This window comes from Colobus angolensis, unplaced genomic scaffold (assembly GCF_000951035.1).
Source record: "Colobus angolensis palliatus isolate OR3802 unplaced genomic scaffold, Cang.pa_1.0 Scaffold43, whole genome shotgun sequence".
Taxonomy (NCBI): Eukaryota; Metazoa; Chordata; class Mammalia; order Primates; family Cercopithecidae; genus Colobus; species Colobus angolensis.
Window position 1 is genome coordinate 1114940 of NW_012117710.1, and position 15357 is coordinate 1130296.

The 15357-nt window shown below is 61.6% G+C and overlaps 1 protein-coding gene across 5 annotated transcripts in view; it reads right to left on the minus strand.

Annotated features, from left to right (window-relative positions):
* The window catches only part of ADAP1 (ArfGAP with dual PH domains 1), a 71038-nt gene that overhangs the window by 13799 nt on the left and 41882 nt on the right, over positions 1-15357 (minus strand). For 4 of the 5 annotated variants that reach the window (XM_011956925.1, XM_011956927.1, XM_011956926.1 and 1 more), the window contains one exon: positions 12524-12606. In XM_011956925.1, coding sequence (XP_011812315.1) covers positions 12524-12606 — 83 coding nt within the window. Of the gene's footprint in view, positions 1-12523; positions 12607-13262; positions 13364-15357 lie in introns of those variants that run through there. The other variant, XM_011956929.1, reaches the window with a different exon arrangement.

The window sequence follows — 15357 nt, forward strand, 5'->3', positions numbered from 1 at the left end:
GAGGGCCTGGATGAGTGGGACATCCAACCAGCTGTCCTTTACCGGCCCCCAGGGATCCCCTCCACCCTGGGTGGGCATGGCCAGAGCCGCCATGGGCAGAGGCAGAGCCGGGTCCAACCACCTGCTGCCCAGGAGGACCAGGTTGGCCTCCTCCCTCCGCGACTGCTGGGTCCAGGTGGTGCCATCCCCTCTTTTTTCAGGAAAGCTCATCTGAGAGGAGCCCAGCCCAAGCCCTCATCTCCACCTGTGGCCTCACGCACACCACACAGCCACAGAAAAGTGGACCAGGCATCCCCCTGGGAGCCTAAGCACCTGAACACGCCACCTTCCACATGTGGTTAGGACCTCACAGACGATCACAGGGGAGGGAGGCAGAGACATGAGGACATGAGGACGGAGGGAAGGGGATGTGGGCCGGACGGGGCCCCAGAGCCCAGGAGCACCGGGGAGAGGCCAGAGGACTCGCCCCGAGCCCAGAACCAGCTCTGCCCACCCCGAGCCTCGAGCCTGTGGAATCATCCTGGAGCTCTGACCGCCAGAGCTGTGGGAGAATAAACGCATGTGGCTTCACCTCACTGAGCTGCGGTCAGTGACCGATGTGCGGCCGCTCAGAGGGGCATTCCCATCACCCCGGTCCCGCTCCCACTTCCGCTCCCTGTCCATGGTTCCCATCGTTGCACGTGCTGTCTCCTGCTCTAGAACTCCGTATCCTGCAGACTCAGACGCAGGTTCTTCTACGGCCCTGACTCTCCCACCCCGACAGCACGTGGCTTGCAGGGTCTGCGTCCCGGGCTCCGTCTGCCGGGCCTCGGGTCACATGCAGGTCCCACCATCGGCAGCAGCTCTGTGGCCGGGGTTGAAGGCATCCTCAGTGGGTGCTGCCTCTCCCGGGGTGACGGGGCCATCTGCCGAGCATCCATGGGCCTCTCCTGGGGTGATGGGGCCATCTGCGGCGCGTCCGTGGGTCCCTCGGGGCCATCTGCTGAGCATCCGTGGCCCCCTCCCATTACTTCAGAGACCACTGGCTTGGGGACAGCATCCTGTCCTGCTGGCCACATGGCCTGGGAGCCCCTCGAGGGGTCATCTGAGGGCAGGGGCTGCTGATCTGTGCCACAGGGAGGCGAGGAGGCTGTGGGATCCAGGTGGGGCTAAACAGCCACCTGCAGCAGCCACCAGGCCAGACAGAGCCTCGGCCGGCTCAGATTCCAGACACCGCCCCTCAGCCCTGACCCCAAAGCCTCCTACTCCCCGGCATCCCTCCCCAGCTCAGACAGCCCCATCCCGACACCAGAGACCAGGGGCTATTTTCTCTGCTGAGATGCCATAAAATGCCTGGTGTCGGGGAGGGGACAGCTGGCGCCGTTGGGGAGGGGGCCCTGGGCTGTCTTGGATGGTGCCAGACCAGGCCCGCTCCCTGCACAGCCTGGAGCTGCCTGCCTCCCAAGGCTGTACAAGGCTGACTTCCCAGCCCTGTGCACACAGCAGCAGCTGGGAGCCCCCTTCCCGTGGAGGAACCCCCTTTTCCTGCTTCTTGCTGGGAGAACAAGGCCACCAGTGTCCCTCAGGCCCCAGCAGGGTCTGCTCAGAACGCCTGTTGACTGAGCCCCTGCCCCGGCACAGCTGGACGTCCCCATGGCTCTGCCTCTGGCATCAGGACCTCTCTGGACTCAGTGCTTCGTGGCTGAGGGTGGATGCCAAGAAGTGTCCTGGGCAGCTTAGCAGCAGCAAGCCCAGCAGTGCTTCCCGGCCTGCCGCTCACGGCCTTGTGTGCACCCCGGGGAGCCTCCAAGGCATGCATGTCTGTGTCACCGATGCAGACAAGTTCGGGCCACCTTGCCCACAGGGGCTGGAGCTGGCTGGGTCCAGTGTGTGTGGCTCCACAGACCCCTGCCCGAGACGCAGCGGGGGCCCCTTCGAGCCACCGGGCTCCGGAGGCCACAGGGTGGGGAGGCGCCCCCGCCATACCTGCCGCGCCCAGCAGGTGGCAGCAGTGCCCGGGGAAGCGCACAGTCCGCGGGGTCGGGGAGGCCACTGCCCCCTCTGCGCGCAGCGGGTCTGCTGTTCTCGGGGTCCAGATGCCAGGGCGAACCCTGGCCGGTCCTCCCAACAGCAGGCGCCAGGACGCCGCATTCCAGGGGCGATGACAACACAGGAGTGTATTTCAGGACGGCCCTGGCCACGATTCTGAACTCACCCCACGCCCAGTCTGGACCTCAGGCTGAGCCTCTGCTCGCCCCAGGCCTGGCCAGCCCCTTGGCCTCGCTGGGGAGGGCCAGGACCTCGGGGTCTGCAGCCCCCTGTGGACTCCACGGGCGGCGCCAGTGAAACGGGGCTTCTCCCCACAGCGCAGCCCCTCACATGGCAGCGTCCTGGACAGTCGTGTGGACTGAGGCCAGAAACGGCCATTTTCTCTTAAAGTTTAAGACTCGTGAGTCCTGGGGCAGAGACCAGAGGACTCAACCAGCATTTATCAAATGCCTACTGTGTGCCAGGCCCTGCTGTGAGCTGGTCCCACTGTGTGCCAGGTCTAGTCCCACCTGTGGGGAGCGGGGTCCAGTCCACACCCCATGCCCTGCTCAGAGGCCTCTCTCAGGAGCCCCCTCACCTACCGCAAGGCTAAGAGCAGGAAAGATTCTCAGCGTCGCCACGACCCACAAGAACAGCAAAACCAAATCAGCGTGTACACGCACACACACACACGCACACATACATGCACACACGATGCCTGACTGCCGGTGGGGACACCAGCCCTTCCATGCTGCCCGTGGGGATGTAAGGTGCCCAGTCCCTGGAAAGCATCCAGACCGTTTCTTCCACCACAGTGAAGCGCACACATCACATGCCTCAGAGAGAAGTGAAATCCGAGGAAACAGGAACAGCCTTCACGTAAAGCCCACGCCCGTTTACGAGGCTCAGTCTTTTTTTTTTTTCCACCCGGGCTGGAGTGCAGGGGTGCTATCACGGCTCACTGCAGCCTTGACCTTCCAGGCTCAAGTGATCCTCCAGCCTTGGCCTCCCAAGTAGCTGGGACCACAGATGCATGCCCCCACACCTGGCTAAGTTTTATATTTTTTTTTTTTGTAGAGATGGGAGCTCACTGCGTTACCCAGGCTGGTCTCGAACTTCTGACCTCAGGTGACCCTCCTGCCTCTCTCCGTACTGTGCTGCTGGGGTTGCAGTGTGAGCCCCATGCCTGGCCCGAGACTGCTAGGTTTTGGATTTATCAGAGCTGGAACTGCACTCTAAATGGGATATGCAAAGTAGATGTAAATCACACCTCACGTATGTGATTTATATGCTAATTTTCTTGTAAAGTGGGGCAGGGAAGCACGAGGCCCTGCTCTGAGTGACAGCTCACAAGGTGGTGGTCCCTCTGGGGTGGGAACTGGGTCCTCATATCTCATGGCGCCTCTGGCCTTCCACAGGAAGGGGTGCACCATGGAGGGGTGGCCTCTGGGCACAGGGCCAAGGCCCTGATCACTGCACCCTGACCGTCCCTGCGAAGGGCCTGGACCTGGCTTCCGGCCTTCGCGTCCTAGCGGCTCCTGCCCTCCCCCAGGAGGCAAACGCTGGAGCTCACGGTGGCTTGGTGGAGCAGCGTCTCCTTGCTGGGCAAGACCCCAGAGTCGAAGGCCTCCTCCGTGAGCCTGCACAGGGCTCCACCTCTCCCTGCCTGCTGCTTGGCTGCCTGGCCCATCCACCCACGTTCTCCGACCCATTAATGCACCTTCCCCAGGTTGGTGTGTTGGAGCCAGCAGAGGCTGAGAGCCAGCAGCCGTATCCTGCAGAGGGCTCCAGGTCCCAGCTGCACCCTGCATGGGGCTGTCTCTCCAAACAGCCAGGACAGGCAGGCTCCCCTGCTCCCGGGGGTGAGGCCAGAGGGTGAGTGAGGGCTCCTGGGGTCAGCTCTCATCTGTTCCTGTTCTCATACAGCCCCCAGCACGGGTCCTGGCCCCCGACAGGCCTGGAGAGAACCCCCCAACTCACACACGGGCTCACAACTTCCACGGCGCCTTCCCGCCTAGAGTAACACGCGAACGCCCCCATCCCCGCCAGGCTGCCCAGGCTGCAGGAGGGGCCACCCTCAGGGCCAGGTCAGCCCCAGGGTACCTCCTCCCCAAGCCCCAAACCCTGAGGTCCCCGCACAGGGGCCCCAAAGCACAAAAGCAAACCCTGACTCCCATAAGACAAACATGGCAGGAAGGGGGCAGGGATCCCATGGAGGGCCAGGAGCCGGCACCCACCCAGGGAGGGGCAATGCGGCAGCCCTACCACCTCTGGCCAGGCCCCAAACACCCGTCCCCCGCGAGGGGCAGCCTCGTGGTCTCCAGCCAGGCCCCAAACACCCATTCCCCCCGAGGGGCAGCCCTACAGCTTCTGGCCAGGCCCCAAATACCCGTCCCCGCCAAGGGGCAGCCCCACTGCCTCCGGCCAGGCCCCAAACACCCGTCCCCTCAAGGGCCGCCTGAGGCCTCGCGCTGACTGCAAGGAACGGCTGGTGATGTTCCCAGTAACGCCCTCATCCCGCACACACCATCGTCCCCACTATATGGACAGGGAAACCGAGGCCCCAGACCTCACGCACGGCCCCAGCCCCCTCCCGGGCTCCGTCTGCCCCGTGACATTTAGGGCAACGGTCGGCCCATCCCTGCCTGGCACCACCAGGAGGGGCTGTCCTGAACCGCAGGGTAAACCACGGAAGCCCCGCAGGAGCACGGGGTCCGGAGCCCAGGGCAGGAAGCCCCGCGTCTCAGTGAGGCCAGGGCCTGGCCCTCGGGACAACATGGGGCATTGTCCAGGCCCCTGTGAAAGGCACCATTGAGGCTGCGGCCCAAGGCGGGGCCAGCCCCGGGTGGGAGCAGCTGTCACCAAGGTCACCCCCCGGGGCAGGCGGCGGGGCAAGGCTGGCTCAGACACAAGGATAAACCCCCATATCTGGGGGAGGGGTGCGGCGCGTCCCCACGCCATGACCTCGGCCAAGGAAGGTGGCGCAGAGGGTCGGGGAGCCCGGCTGGTTCAGTGGTCTGAGGTTCACCTGGGGCCGCAGCAGCAACGCGTCCGCTAAGTCTGAGGTTCACCTGGGGCCGCAGCAGCAACGCGTCCGCTATGCCCTGACGCCAAGGCTTTCTCCCCCGGTCCTTTGTCACCAAAGAGCATCTCGGGGAGACACAGCGGCCACAGAGGGGCTTCCTTGCCACAGGTTACTGCAGCATGCACCTGGGGGGCATTTCTGCTTCCCTCACTTCTCCTGCATTTATTTATTTTGATACGGGGTCTTGCAGCCGCCCAGGCTGGAGTGCAATGGCGTGATCTCGGCTCACTGCAACCTCCGCTTCCCAGGTTCAAGCGATTCTCCTGTCTCAGCCTCCTGAGTAGCTGGAGCTACCACGCCCGGCCTATTTATTCATGTTTTAAGACAAGGTGTCTGTGGCCCAGGCTGGAATGCAGTGGTACAATCACAGCTCACTGCAGTCTTGACCTCCTGGGCTCAGACCATCCTCCCACCTCAGTCTGGGACCACAGTAGCTGGGACCACAGGTGCCTCCATGCCCAGCTAATTAAACTTTTTCTTGAGACGGGGTCTCCCCACGTTGCCCAGGTGGTCTTGAACTCCTGGCTCAAGCAATCCTCCCACTTCAGCCTCCCAAAGTGCTGCAAATGACAGGCGGGAGCCCCGGTGCCCAGCCTTCTTTTGTATTATCTGGAATTCATGTGCAAAGGCTGCTGGCCTTCTCCCCTTCCTTTTTACTGATTCCATTCTTTATGTATATGTCTGTGGACTTGGGGGCATGTAGCTTGCTCCCTGGGTTATAATCCCCTTATACTGTCTTCCTTTTGTTGCTCAAGTTACTCCAGCTTTAGCCATTAAAAGCTCCTTTGGGCAACAGAGCAAGACTCCATCTCAAAAAAAAAAAAAAAAAAAGCTCCTTCAGAGGCCGGGTATGGTAGCTCATGCCTATCATCTCAGCACGCTGGCAGACCGAGGCAGGTGGTCACCTGAGGCCGGGAGTTCGAGACCATCCTGGCCAACATGATGAAACCCCGTCTCTACTAAAAATACAAAAATTAGCAGGGCTTGGTGGCGGGCACCTGTAGTCCCAGCTACTAGGGAGGCTGAGGCAGGAGAATGGCGTGAACCCGGGAGGCAGACGTTGCAGCAAGCTGAGACTGCACCATTGCACTGCAGCCTGGGCAACAGAGTAGGGGGGAGAAAAAAGAAAGAAAAAAAAAACTCCTTCAGAAAAACCCAGTGGTGAGCCTTCCTTTTGGGTGCCCTAACAGAGGGATGGAGTGGGGCTCCCCCTTCCTCAGCCATGGTCCCTGGGTGGCATGGCCCACATTCAGGACTCCTGGGGCCCCCACCCTGTGAGAACAACCCGGCCATTTCCACCCACAGCCAAGGTGCAGGCTGTGGGCACCGGGCATGGTGCAGCCTCTGGGAGTTCCTGGTTCTGGCTCATTCCGGAGCAGGCCTGCAGTCACTCCTCTGTGCAAAGCGGGATCCGCCTGGCCCAGGCCTTACCTGGCCAACGCGGGGTTGGGGTGTGGCAGCCCCTTCCCAAGCCCTGAGCTTCCTCCTTCCTCCCAGGCTCTGCCGCAGGCACTTCTGTATTTCCCTGTGGTCCTGAGGTGCCGCCACTGCCGTGAGAAAGTGCTCTTGTGGCAAACCCAGGGAGCAGGCAGGAAGTGCTGCCGGGAATCCCCAGTGTACTCTGCAAGGGTTAGGGAGGCCCAGGAACTACCAACTGGCCCTGGAGCCCTGTGCAGGGGACTCTGGCCGCGGGGCCACCCCAGACAGGAGGACACGCCCTCTCCTGCTGCTGCACCCACCTAGACGTGGGCTCAGGGTGGGGGCCATGGGGAGGCTCGGGGGGTCCCCGAGGTCTAACCCTGAGCACCAGACAGACACCTGCTCCCTCATCAACCCAGCAACGGGCAGGACCTGGGATTCCAAATAGCAGCGGGCAGCTAGGTCTATGGGAGGGGTTCCCTGGAGCCCCTGAACACACAAGGAGACAGGCGTCTCACCCCCGGCCCTGTGCAGCACTCAGAGACAGCAGCCTGAGGCACAGATGGTCACTGCCTGCTGGTCCCCAGGCACCTGACCATCTGAAGCGGCCAGGCCTTAATGCCTACGGACCAGGCTGCAGGGGCAGAGTAGAGGGAAGGCTGCAAGGAGCGGGCAGCCCTGCCCTGAGCAGGTGGGACCTGAGCACAGGGCCGTACAGCTCAGGCACCTCTGGGTCCCTGGGGGATTCCAGCAGCCTCCCTGCAGCCGGGGCTCTGGGGTCCGAGGCCCTCTGGCTGGCGTGCCTGGTGCCTCCTGCACAACCTAGAAGGTCCTGTGGCTCAAGGATGGCTGGGCGAAGGCCTCGGTGGAGGCAGGGACAGACCCACACCCCCAAGGCCTGCAGACACCTGGGATTCTGTTCCTATAACTTTCAGGGCCCTGTGGGGAAGGGTGGGAGACACAGGCAAGGAGGCGGCAGCATTAGCATCCTGGGTAGCAACGGCCTTAAAGAAACAGGATGGGGCCGGGCGCGGCGGCTCATGCCTGCAATCCCAGCACTTTGGGAGGCTGAGGCAGGCAGATCACGAGGCCAGGAGTTCGAGACCAGCCTGGCCAACATGGTGAAATCCCATCTCTATTAAAAAAAATAGAAAAATTAGTTGGGTACCCATAATCCCAGCTACAGTAGAGGCTGAGGTAGGAGAATCACTTGAACCCGGGAAGTGGAGGTTGCAGTGAGCTGAGATCACGCCACTGCACTCCAGCCTGGACGACAGAGCTAGATTCCATCTCAAAAAAAAAAAAAAAAAAAACAGGACTGCAGAATAGGAATGCTGGGTTAAAGGCCTCCACATTACCAGTGGCTGCAGCCGCCAGCCCTTTAGTGGGAGCAGAGGTGAGGGTCTGGGGTCTTATCCACTCAACAGGGGCCTCCAGAGGCCTGGGGAGCCGGCGTTCAGAGGTAAGGAGGCCTCTGGAGACAAGGCTAGCACCGAAGGTCACCCAGCCTCCTGGGAAGGAGGCCGAGGAAAGGTCTGGAAGTCTCCTACTCACCCCTTTCAGTGTGAGAGAGGTTTCTCTTTTAGGGAGGGCATATCCAGACCCCACCTTCAACACCAATGACCCAGCGGTGGAGAGGAGACCCGGTGGACAGGCAGGACCCCTGGCACGCCCAGCTACCGGCCTCAGGCCTCAGCTTCTAGGACCGCCTGCAGGCTCGAAAAGTAATGCACGGGGCTCTGAGCCAGCCCTAAGGGAGCCACAGGCAGCAGCCACTCTGGAGGGATAGGAGATTTCCCCTCAGCTCGGGCGCTCCATACCTTCCCTGCAGCTTTACACCCTTGGCCCGGTCCCACCTCCATGGCCCTCCTCTGAGCTCTCCAGCCTTGCCTGAGTGTTCCTGTGCTTAGGGATACAGCAGACACACACTATGGCGCAGCCGCTGTCCACGGCCCCATGCCCTCCGCAAGAGGCTGCCACACTCCTGCCAGGTAACACCTGGCCGCAGCACTCACCGCACCTTCACAAAGGGCCAGCCCTGCGCTCAAACCCGCGCACTTCACCCGTGCCACACACACCCGTGCACCTGCCCACCATCCTCACACCTGTCCAGGGGAGACAGCAGAGGGCGCAGCCCACGGGGCCTGGTCTCCACAGGCGGACCATGAGCCTGGAGCTGCAGGTGTGGCCGCCCCGCCGGGCCTGGTATGAGAAAGTGGTCATTCTCTCAGCGTAGCCTTCAGAGGCCAGCAGGCAAGACCAAGGCCCCGGCCTCTGACCCTGCAAGCCAGTGTGTGCCTGAAAATCTCTGCCCCAGGGGACCCTGCTGGGAGACCCCTCCCTCCCTCCCTCCCATGCCCGAGGGCCCCGAGTCTACCCCGCTGGGTGGGAGGCCTCTCCCTTCCTCTGACCCCTGCCCGAGGGTCACACAGGAGGCTTTAGCTCATCTAAAATGCTCTCAAGGCACCGGGAATATCTCAGACAACAGCAAAGGCGGGAGCGGGATTCCAAAGGGGCGGCCTCGGGCCTGGGGCGGGAGGCGTCTTGGGTCACCAGGGCTGTCACCACCTCCTGACCCTGAGTCCAACGACACCCGAATACACCTGCAGAACCCGCACTTACTGCCCACGAGACGCTGTCTGCCACCTGCATGCACCCCCACTTCTGGAACCGAGACCCTGATCTTCTCTAGAAGGACAAACCCAGGGGCGAGAGGCAGGCGCACGACCCAGGGTGCCACGTCTCGCAAGTCACATCCCGGGCCCGACCGGTCAGAGCCGATGAGACATGGACTTTTCTCAACAGTTCCGTGAACTACACCTGACCTTTCCCGGCAGCCCGGGAGAGCGGGGATGTAAAACCCAAACTCGCTGAAGGAGGTGGCCACCACGAGGGTTGGTGCCAACCCAGAGATGCAGAACGAGGAGGAGGAGGTGCTGAAACCAGGGCCCAACACCACCAACTGAACCCCTAGATCAAGCTGTGCCTGAAGCCAGCCCTGTTATTCCAGCCAATCTATTTCCAGTTTTGCTCACACCCAGTTAACTTGAATTTTTCATCCTTTACAACCAGAGGATTCTGATACAAGAGCAGACACAAAACTCAGTCCTGTGGTCATGCCAGCCCAGCCCACGCCTGCCTCTGAAATGAAATCACGCGCCACCTTGCTACAAATTGCTTAGATGTTTTTGCCGAGGGAAACAGAGGGGCCCTGGGGTGACTCTTTGGGGGTTTCAGGCAGGAGCAGAGCGAGGGGTGTGCTGGGCGCGGAGCAGGCCCAGGTACCCGCATGTTCATCCCCTGACTGTTTCTTGCTCTCTCCCTCACACGCACAGGGATTCTTAGGAGGAGGAAATTGCTGTCTGGGTGGACAGTAATTGAAAACGCCTGCACAGGCCGGCTGTGTGCCAAGTGGGGGGTTGCGGGGTCGGGGGGCAGGAGCCGCCCTGGAGGAGGGCAGAGCCAACAGGGCCGCTGCATGAGATCCCAGCCTGACCTCGGGAGGTGCCTTGCTCAGGCCTGGGGCAGCCTCCCACTGGTCACCCCTGCTCACCTTGTGCCACTCCTGGGAGAAAAATCCATGGTCCTGACAGAGCCCAGGGAGGCACACGGGAGGGGCAGAGTGCCAGCTCCACCAGGGAGGGCCGGGAGGGGCTGGAGCACTGGGGGTTAGGGGCTCCCCCACCAACCCCGCCTACAACGCCAGGACTGTGTTCAGCCATTTCAGGGCCACCTCTCTTCCACGTATTTTGAGACAGAGTTTTGCTCTGTTGCCCAGGCTGGAGTGCGGAGGCGCAATCTCAGCTCATTGCAACCTCCGCCTTCCAGGTTCAAGCAATTCTCCTGCCTCAGCCTCCCGAGTAGCTGGGATTACAGGCACCTGCCACCATGCCCAGCTAATTTTTGTATTTTTTAGTAGCAAGTTTTGCCACGTTGACCAGGTTGGTCTCCAACTCCTGGTCTCAACTGATCCATCCACCTGCCTCGGCCTCCCAAAGTGCCCTTTTATTCTTGGGCTGAGATTCACAAATATAATTCATCTTTTCTCTTTTTACAGACACACTCTCGCTCTGTCATCCAGGCTGGAGTGTAGTGGTGCAACCTTGGCTCACTGCAGCCTCTGCCTCCCAGGCTCAAGAGATCCTCCCACCTCAGTCTCCCAAGTAGCTGGAACCACGGATGTGTGCCAACCACGCCCAGCTAATTTTGCATTTTTTGGTAGAGTTCAAAAAATGAGCAACATGGGGTTTCGCCACGTTGATCAGGCTGGTCTTGAACTCCCGAGATCAGGCGCTCTGCCCACCTTGACCTCTATAAAGTGCTGGGATTACAGGCATGCGCCAGCCACACCCAGCTAATTTTTGTATTTTTAGTAGAGACGGGTTTCACCATGTTGGCCAGTCTGGTCTCAAACTGCTGACTGCAAGGGATCCGCCTGCCTCAGACTCCCAAAGTGCTGGAACCACATGTGTAAGCCACTGCACCTGGTTTCTTTTTTTTTTTTTTTTTTTTAAAAAGACAGTCTTACTGTCACCCGGGCTGGAGTGCAGTGGCGCAAACACAGCTCACTGTAGCCTTGAACTCCTGCACGTAAGGGCTGCTCCTGCCTCCGCCTCCCGAGTAGCTGGGACTACAGGTGGTGCCACCATATCCAGCTAATTTTTTTTTTTCTTTTTTGAGATGGAGTCTCACTCTGTCACCTAGGCTGGAGTGCAGTGACACGATCTCAGCTCACTGCAAGCTCTGCCTCCTGGGTTCATGGCATTCTCCTGCGTCAGCCTCCCGAGTAGCTGGGACTACAGGTGACCGCCACCTCGCCCGGCTAATTTTTGTATTTTTAGTAGAGACGGGGTTTCACCGTGTTAGCCAGGATGGCCTCAATCTCCTGACCTCATAATCCACCCTGCTCAGCCTCCCAAAGTGCTGGGATTACAGGTGTGAGGTGCCCAGCCTCATGTTCCAGCATTCCAGGGCAGCCTCCCTCTCATGCAAGGGCAGTGAGGGCAGTGCTGGGGTTGAAGGTCTGGGCCCTGGGGGCTGCCTCCTCCCTGTGAGGAGCTCACGTGGCCACGCCCAGCAGCACCAAACATCCCCATCCAGCCTCTGGACCCCGCCCCGCCCGTGCTGAGGTTCAGAACCAGGCCCTAGGGCTAGGCTTGCCTCGGTTTCCCTGTCTGTCAATACAGTGGAGGAAGGGACACTCAGGAAGCTCCAGTGTGCAGACACCCAGCTGCCCTGGGGAAAAAACCACTCACCCCCACAGTCGCCGAATCCACCTCACACAGAGCAGCCAGCAGGAGGAAGCTGGCCCACCCGGCCCACCTGCCGGCTCCAACTCAAAGCCCCAGGGTTGAAATGAGACGCAAGGAGAAGCAGGAGTTGGGGGCTCCTGGGAGACGCAGCCTGAGGCTTGGCCAGCTGAGCAGCACTGGGGAGACTGAAGCTGGGGTGGGGTGGGCTGGCCTCCCAGCTCCCACCTCCACAGCCCCGCCAGCCCACGAAGCTCCAAGACGCTGCCTGGATGTCTCTGCCACCCCGAGGGCCCCCAGTGGCACCCAGGCAGGCCCACGGGAGGTGGAGGCCGCAGGCCCGGGTTGCACCCTCCACACCTGCAGCACGGTGTCGCCAGAGGATGCCCTCACGCCCCTCACCCGGGCCCTCGGGTCCTGCCCTCGAGAGAGGGGTCCCTGCAGGCCACCCCCGAATGGAAGCGCGTGTCCACCAGCAGCAGAGGGGGCCAGTCACGGCCCCAGGGGGACTCCATGCACCCCACTCCTTCAGGGCTGGACTGTAGACAGCTGTGAGGACCCCAAGCCCCTAGTCACCCCGCTGAGAGTCAGAGGACAAAACAGGACTGAGGGGGTGCAGCGACGCAGGTTCAAACCCAGGAACGTGTTTACCCAGGTTAATGACTGCACGAGAGGGAGGGAAGGGACGGAAATAGGAGAGAGAGGGAGAGAGATGGGGAGAGGGAGGGAGCCGGGAGGCCCCGTGCCACCTGGGTGGCCTCACCTGCTGAGTAGGGCTCCTGCTTCTCAGGGTAGATGAACTCCTGGCGCTCGTACTTGGCCCGGATCCACTGCTCTCGAAGGAGCCTGCGGGGAGAGGAGAGACTGAGCCACTGGGCCGAGGCAGCCTCCAACCCAGCACACGCTGGTCTCTGGCCTGGACCCCGAGCATCTCAAGAAGCTCTAGGGGCCCCTGGCAGACTCGGGCTGCCCCTCTGGGCACAAGGTCGCGAAAGAACTGCAGGGTCAGCCTCCTGCACCGGACGTTTCTCACTCTCTGACTTTAATTTATTGGTTTCTTGTGCGTTCCGCCCCTGGAGCATCAGGCCCCACGTTCTGACCACGCATCCCGGTGGACGGGCTGGCTCTTCCCCTCTCCTTCCCACCTCGGCCTCAGCTGACGCCCCACAAGGCTGAGGTACAGGGGTCGAGCCAGGCCCCCCACCCTGAGTCAGATGTCCCTGGGCCCTCCCGACGGTCCCCACCTCGTTGGACCAGATCTGGGAAGTGGCCGCAGCGCCGCCTTGCAGGTGGCTCTGAGACACAGGGTGGGGCTGTCAGGGCACCCGTCGAGGTCAGGAGGCGTCCGGGGCATCAGGAGAAACTATGGGCAAATACCCAAGAATCCAGGGAGACCCAGGATGGGAGAGGTCCCCGAGAGCAAGACCCCCGAGGCATGCGCTGGGCCCAGACATCCCTGCCCAGAGCCACCCACCACGGCCTCCCCATCCACCGTGACTCACTCGAGTGAGGCCAATATCATTGCAGAAACCACCACCCACACGCAGGCCCGGCGTGGCCCCTGGGGCACAAGCAGCGGCCCCAGCCTTTTCCACTCCCAGGGAATTACAAATAGGAACCCTCTGGCTTCTCGCTGGGCCCACGTGAACAGCCTCGGGGACTGGGCGGGAATCCCCGCCCACGGATCTGATGGGTGATGGGCCCCAGCTGGGTCTCTGGCCCCCGGCCCCAGGTGTCTGAGTGTCCTGTGGGATCTGATGGGTCTCTGGCCCCCGGTCCCAGGTGTGTGAGTGTCCCCCACCTGCTCTAACGGATCACCCCAAAACTCGGTCCCTGAAAGCAACACGAACGTATTGTCTTGGTCACAGAGGCCAAACATCTGAGATCAAGATGTCGGCAGAGCCGGTCCTCTCCAGATGTTCTGGGAAGAATCTGCTCCAGGGTCCCTCCCATCCCTGGAAGCCACCGGTGCCCCCACCTCGGCCGCTGTCCTCACCTGGCCTCCCCTGTGGGTCTCCCAGTCCCCCTCCCCTGTGAGGTTTGGGCCCACTCTACTCCAGGACAACCTCACGACCTTATCTTAACCTGAAGACATCTGCAAAGACCATACTTTGCTTTCTTTTAGAGACAGGGTCTCACTGTGTCTCCCAGGCTGGGGCACAGTGGTGTGATCACAGCTCACTGCAGCCTCCAACGCCTGCACTCAAGGATCCTCCTGCCTTGGCCTCCCGAGTAGCTGGGGTTAGAGGTGTGCTTGGGTAATCTGTTAATTTTTTGTAGAGACGTGAGCTCACTATGTTGCCCAGGCTGGTCTGGAACACCTGGGGCCAGCCCTCCCACCTGGGCCTCCTACAGTGCTGGGATTATAGGCATGAGCCTCGCGTCCAGACCCTATTTCCAGATAAGTTCATCTTCACAGGGGCAGCAGGTTAAGACTTTAACACGTCTTTTCGGGGCACACCATGCAGCCGCTTGAGCCGCTCCGGGTGTGTGACTGCGGAGGAGTTGCCCCCCAGCACCCAGAGTCCTGTCTGTGACCCGAGGGTCACACAGCGGCCTCTCGGAGTCACAGGAGGACCCAAGGCTGCATGTGTAGAAGCCGGGGGCCCGTGGAGGAGAGGCAGGTGCCAGGGACGGCTTTGACAACCACGCCTGCCAACAGCCCTCAGGGTGGGGCACCCACAGGGTCTGCAGCCCTGCCCTGGTGCGGACTGGGTCCCCAAGGCTCACACCCGCACACGAGGGCCTCCCAGGGCCTGGCACAGAAGCTTCCAGAAGCAGCAGCAGGAGGAGGAAGCCCAGGGAGTGAGCACCAGGAAGTCGGGGGCAGGACCCCATCTTGCCCAGCGGAGCCCTCCTGAAGCCCCTCATCACCTGAAAACCAGTACTGCCTGGAGCCTGCCCCACTCCCACAGCCCCGGAGGGGCCGCACTGAGTCCCCCATGTGGTCACAAGGAGGGGGTCTTCGGGCACCTGGCAGCCAGGACAGAAAGCCACCACGAAAGCGCCAACCACACACACCTCACCCCATACCCCAGGATGTGTCCCAAGTTCCAGGGCTCCGGGGAGCCAGGCTTCAAGGACCCCCACAACCAGCCCTTTAAAGCCGGGGCCTGAGGGTCAGGTGGGTCCCCTCAACCCAGAGCAAAATGTGGGCTGGGGGCAGGGGGGTGGGCAGGTGCTCAGGGCGACGGCCTCCCCTAGGTGTGGACTCACAGGGGAAGAGGCTCTGAGCCCCAGAACCCACCTCCCCACAGGGCTCCCCTAGCCCAGGATGCCATGGGAGACCCTCCCCGCTTTCCCCAGGGCAGGTCCCAGTGGCCACTGTGGCCTCCATAGGGGGTGCTGTTCACGCAGCTGGCAAGTCCATCCCTGAGGGTCCACTCCTGAGTGTGCCTTCTGCCCGAGTTCTGCTGGTTTCTACCGCAGGGAGTTCAGGACACGGTCAACACCCTTCCTGGACGCTTTGCCTCTTGGGAAAGTGACCCCCCAGGGCCCCGGCTTTGCTTCTACATAGTGGACCAATGGCTCACTCAAGTGGGTTTTTTCCCTTTTTATTACGGGAAAATAGCCAGGGTGGTGCTCACGACTCCGCCC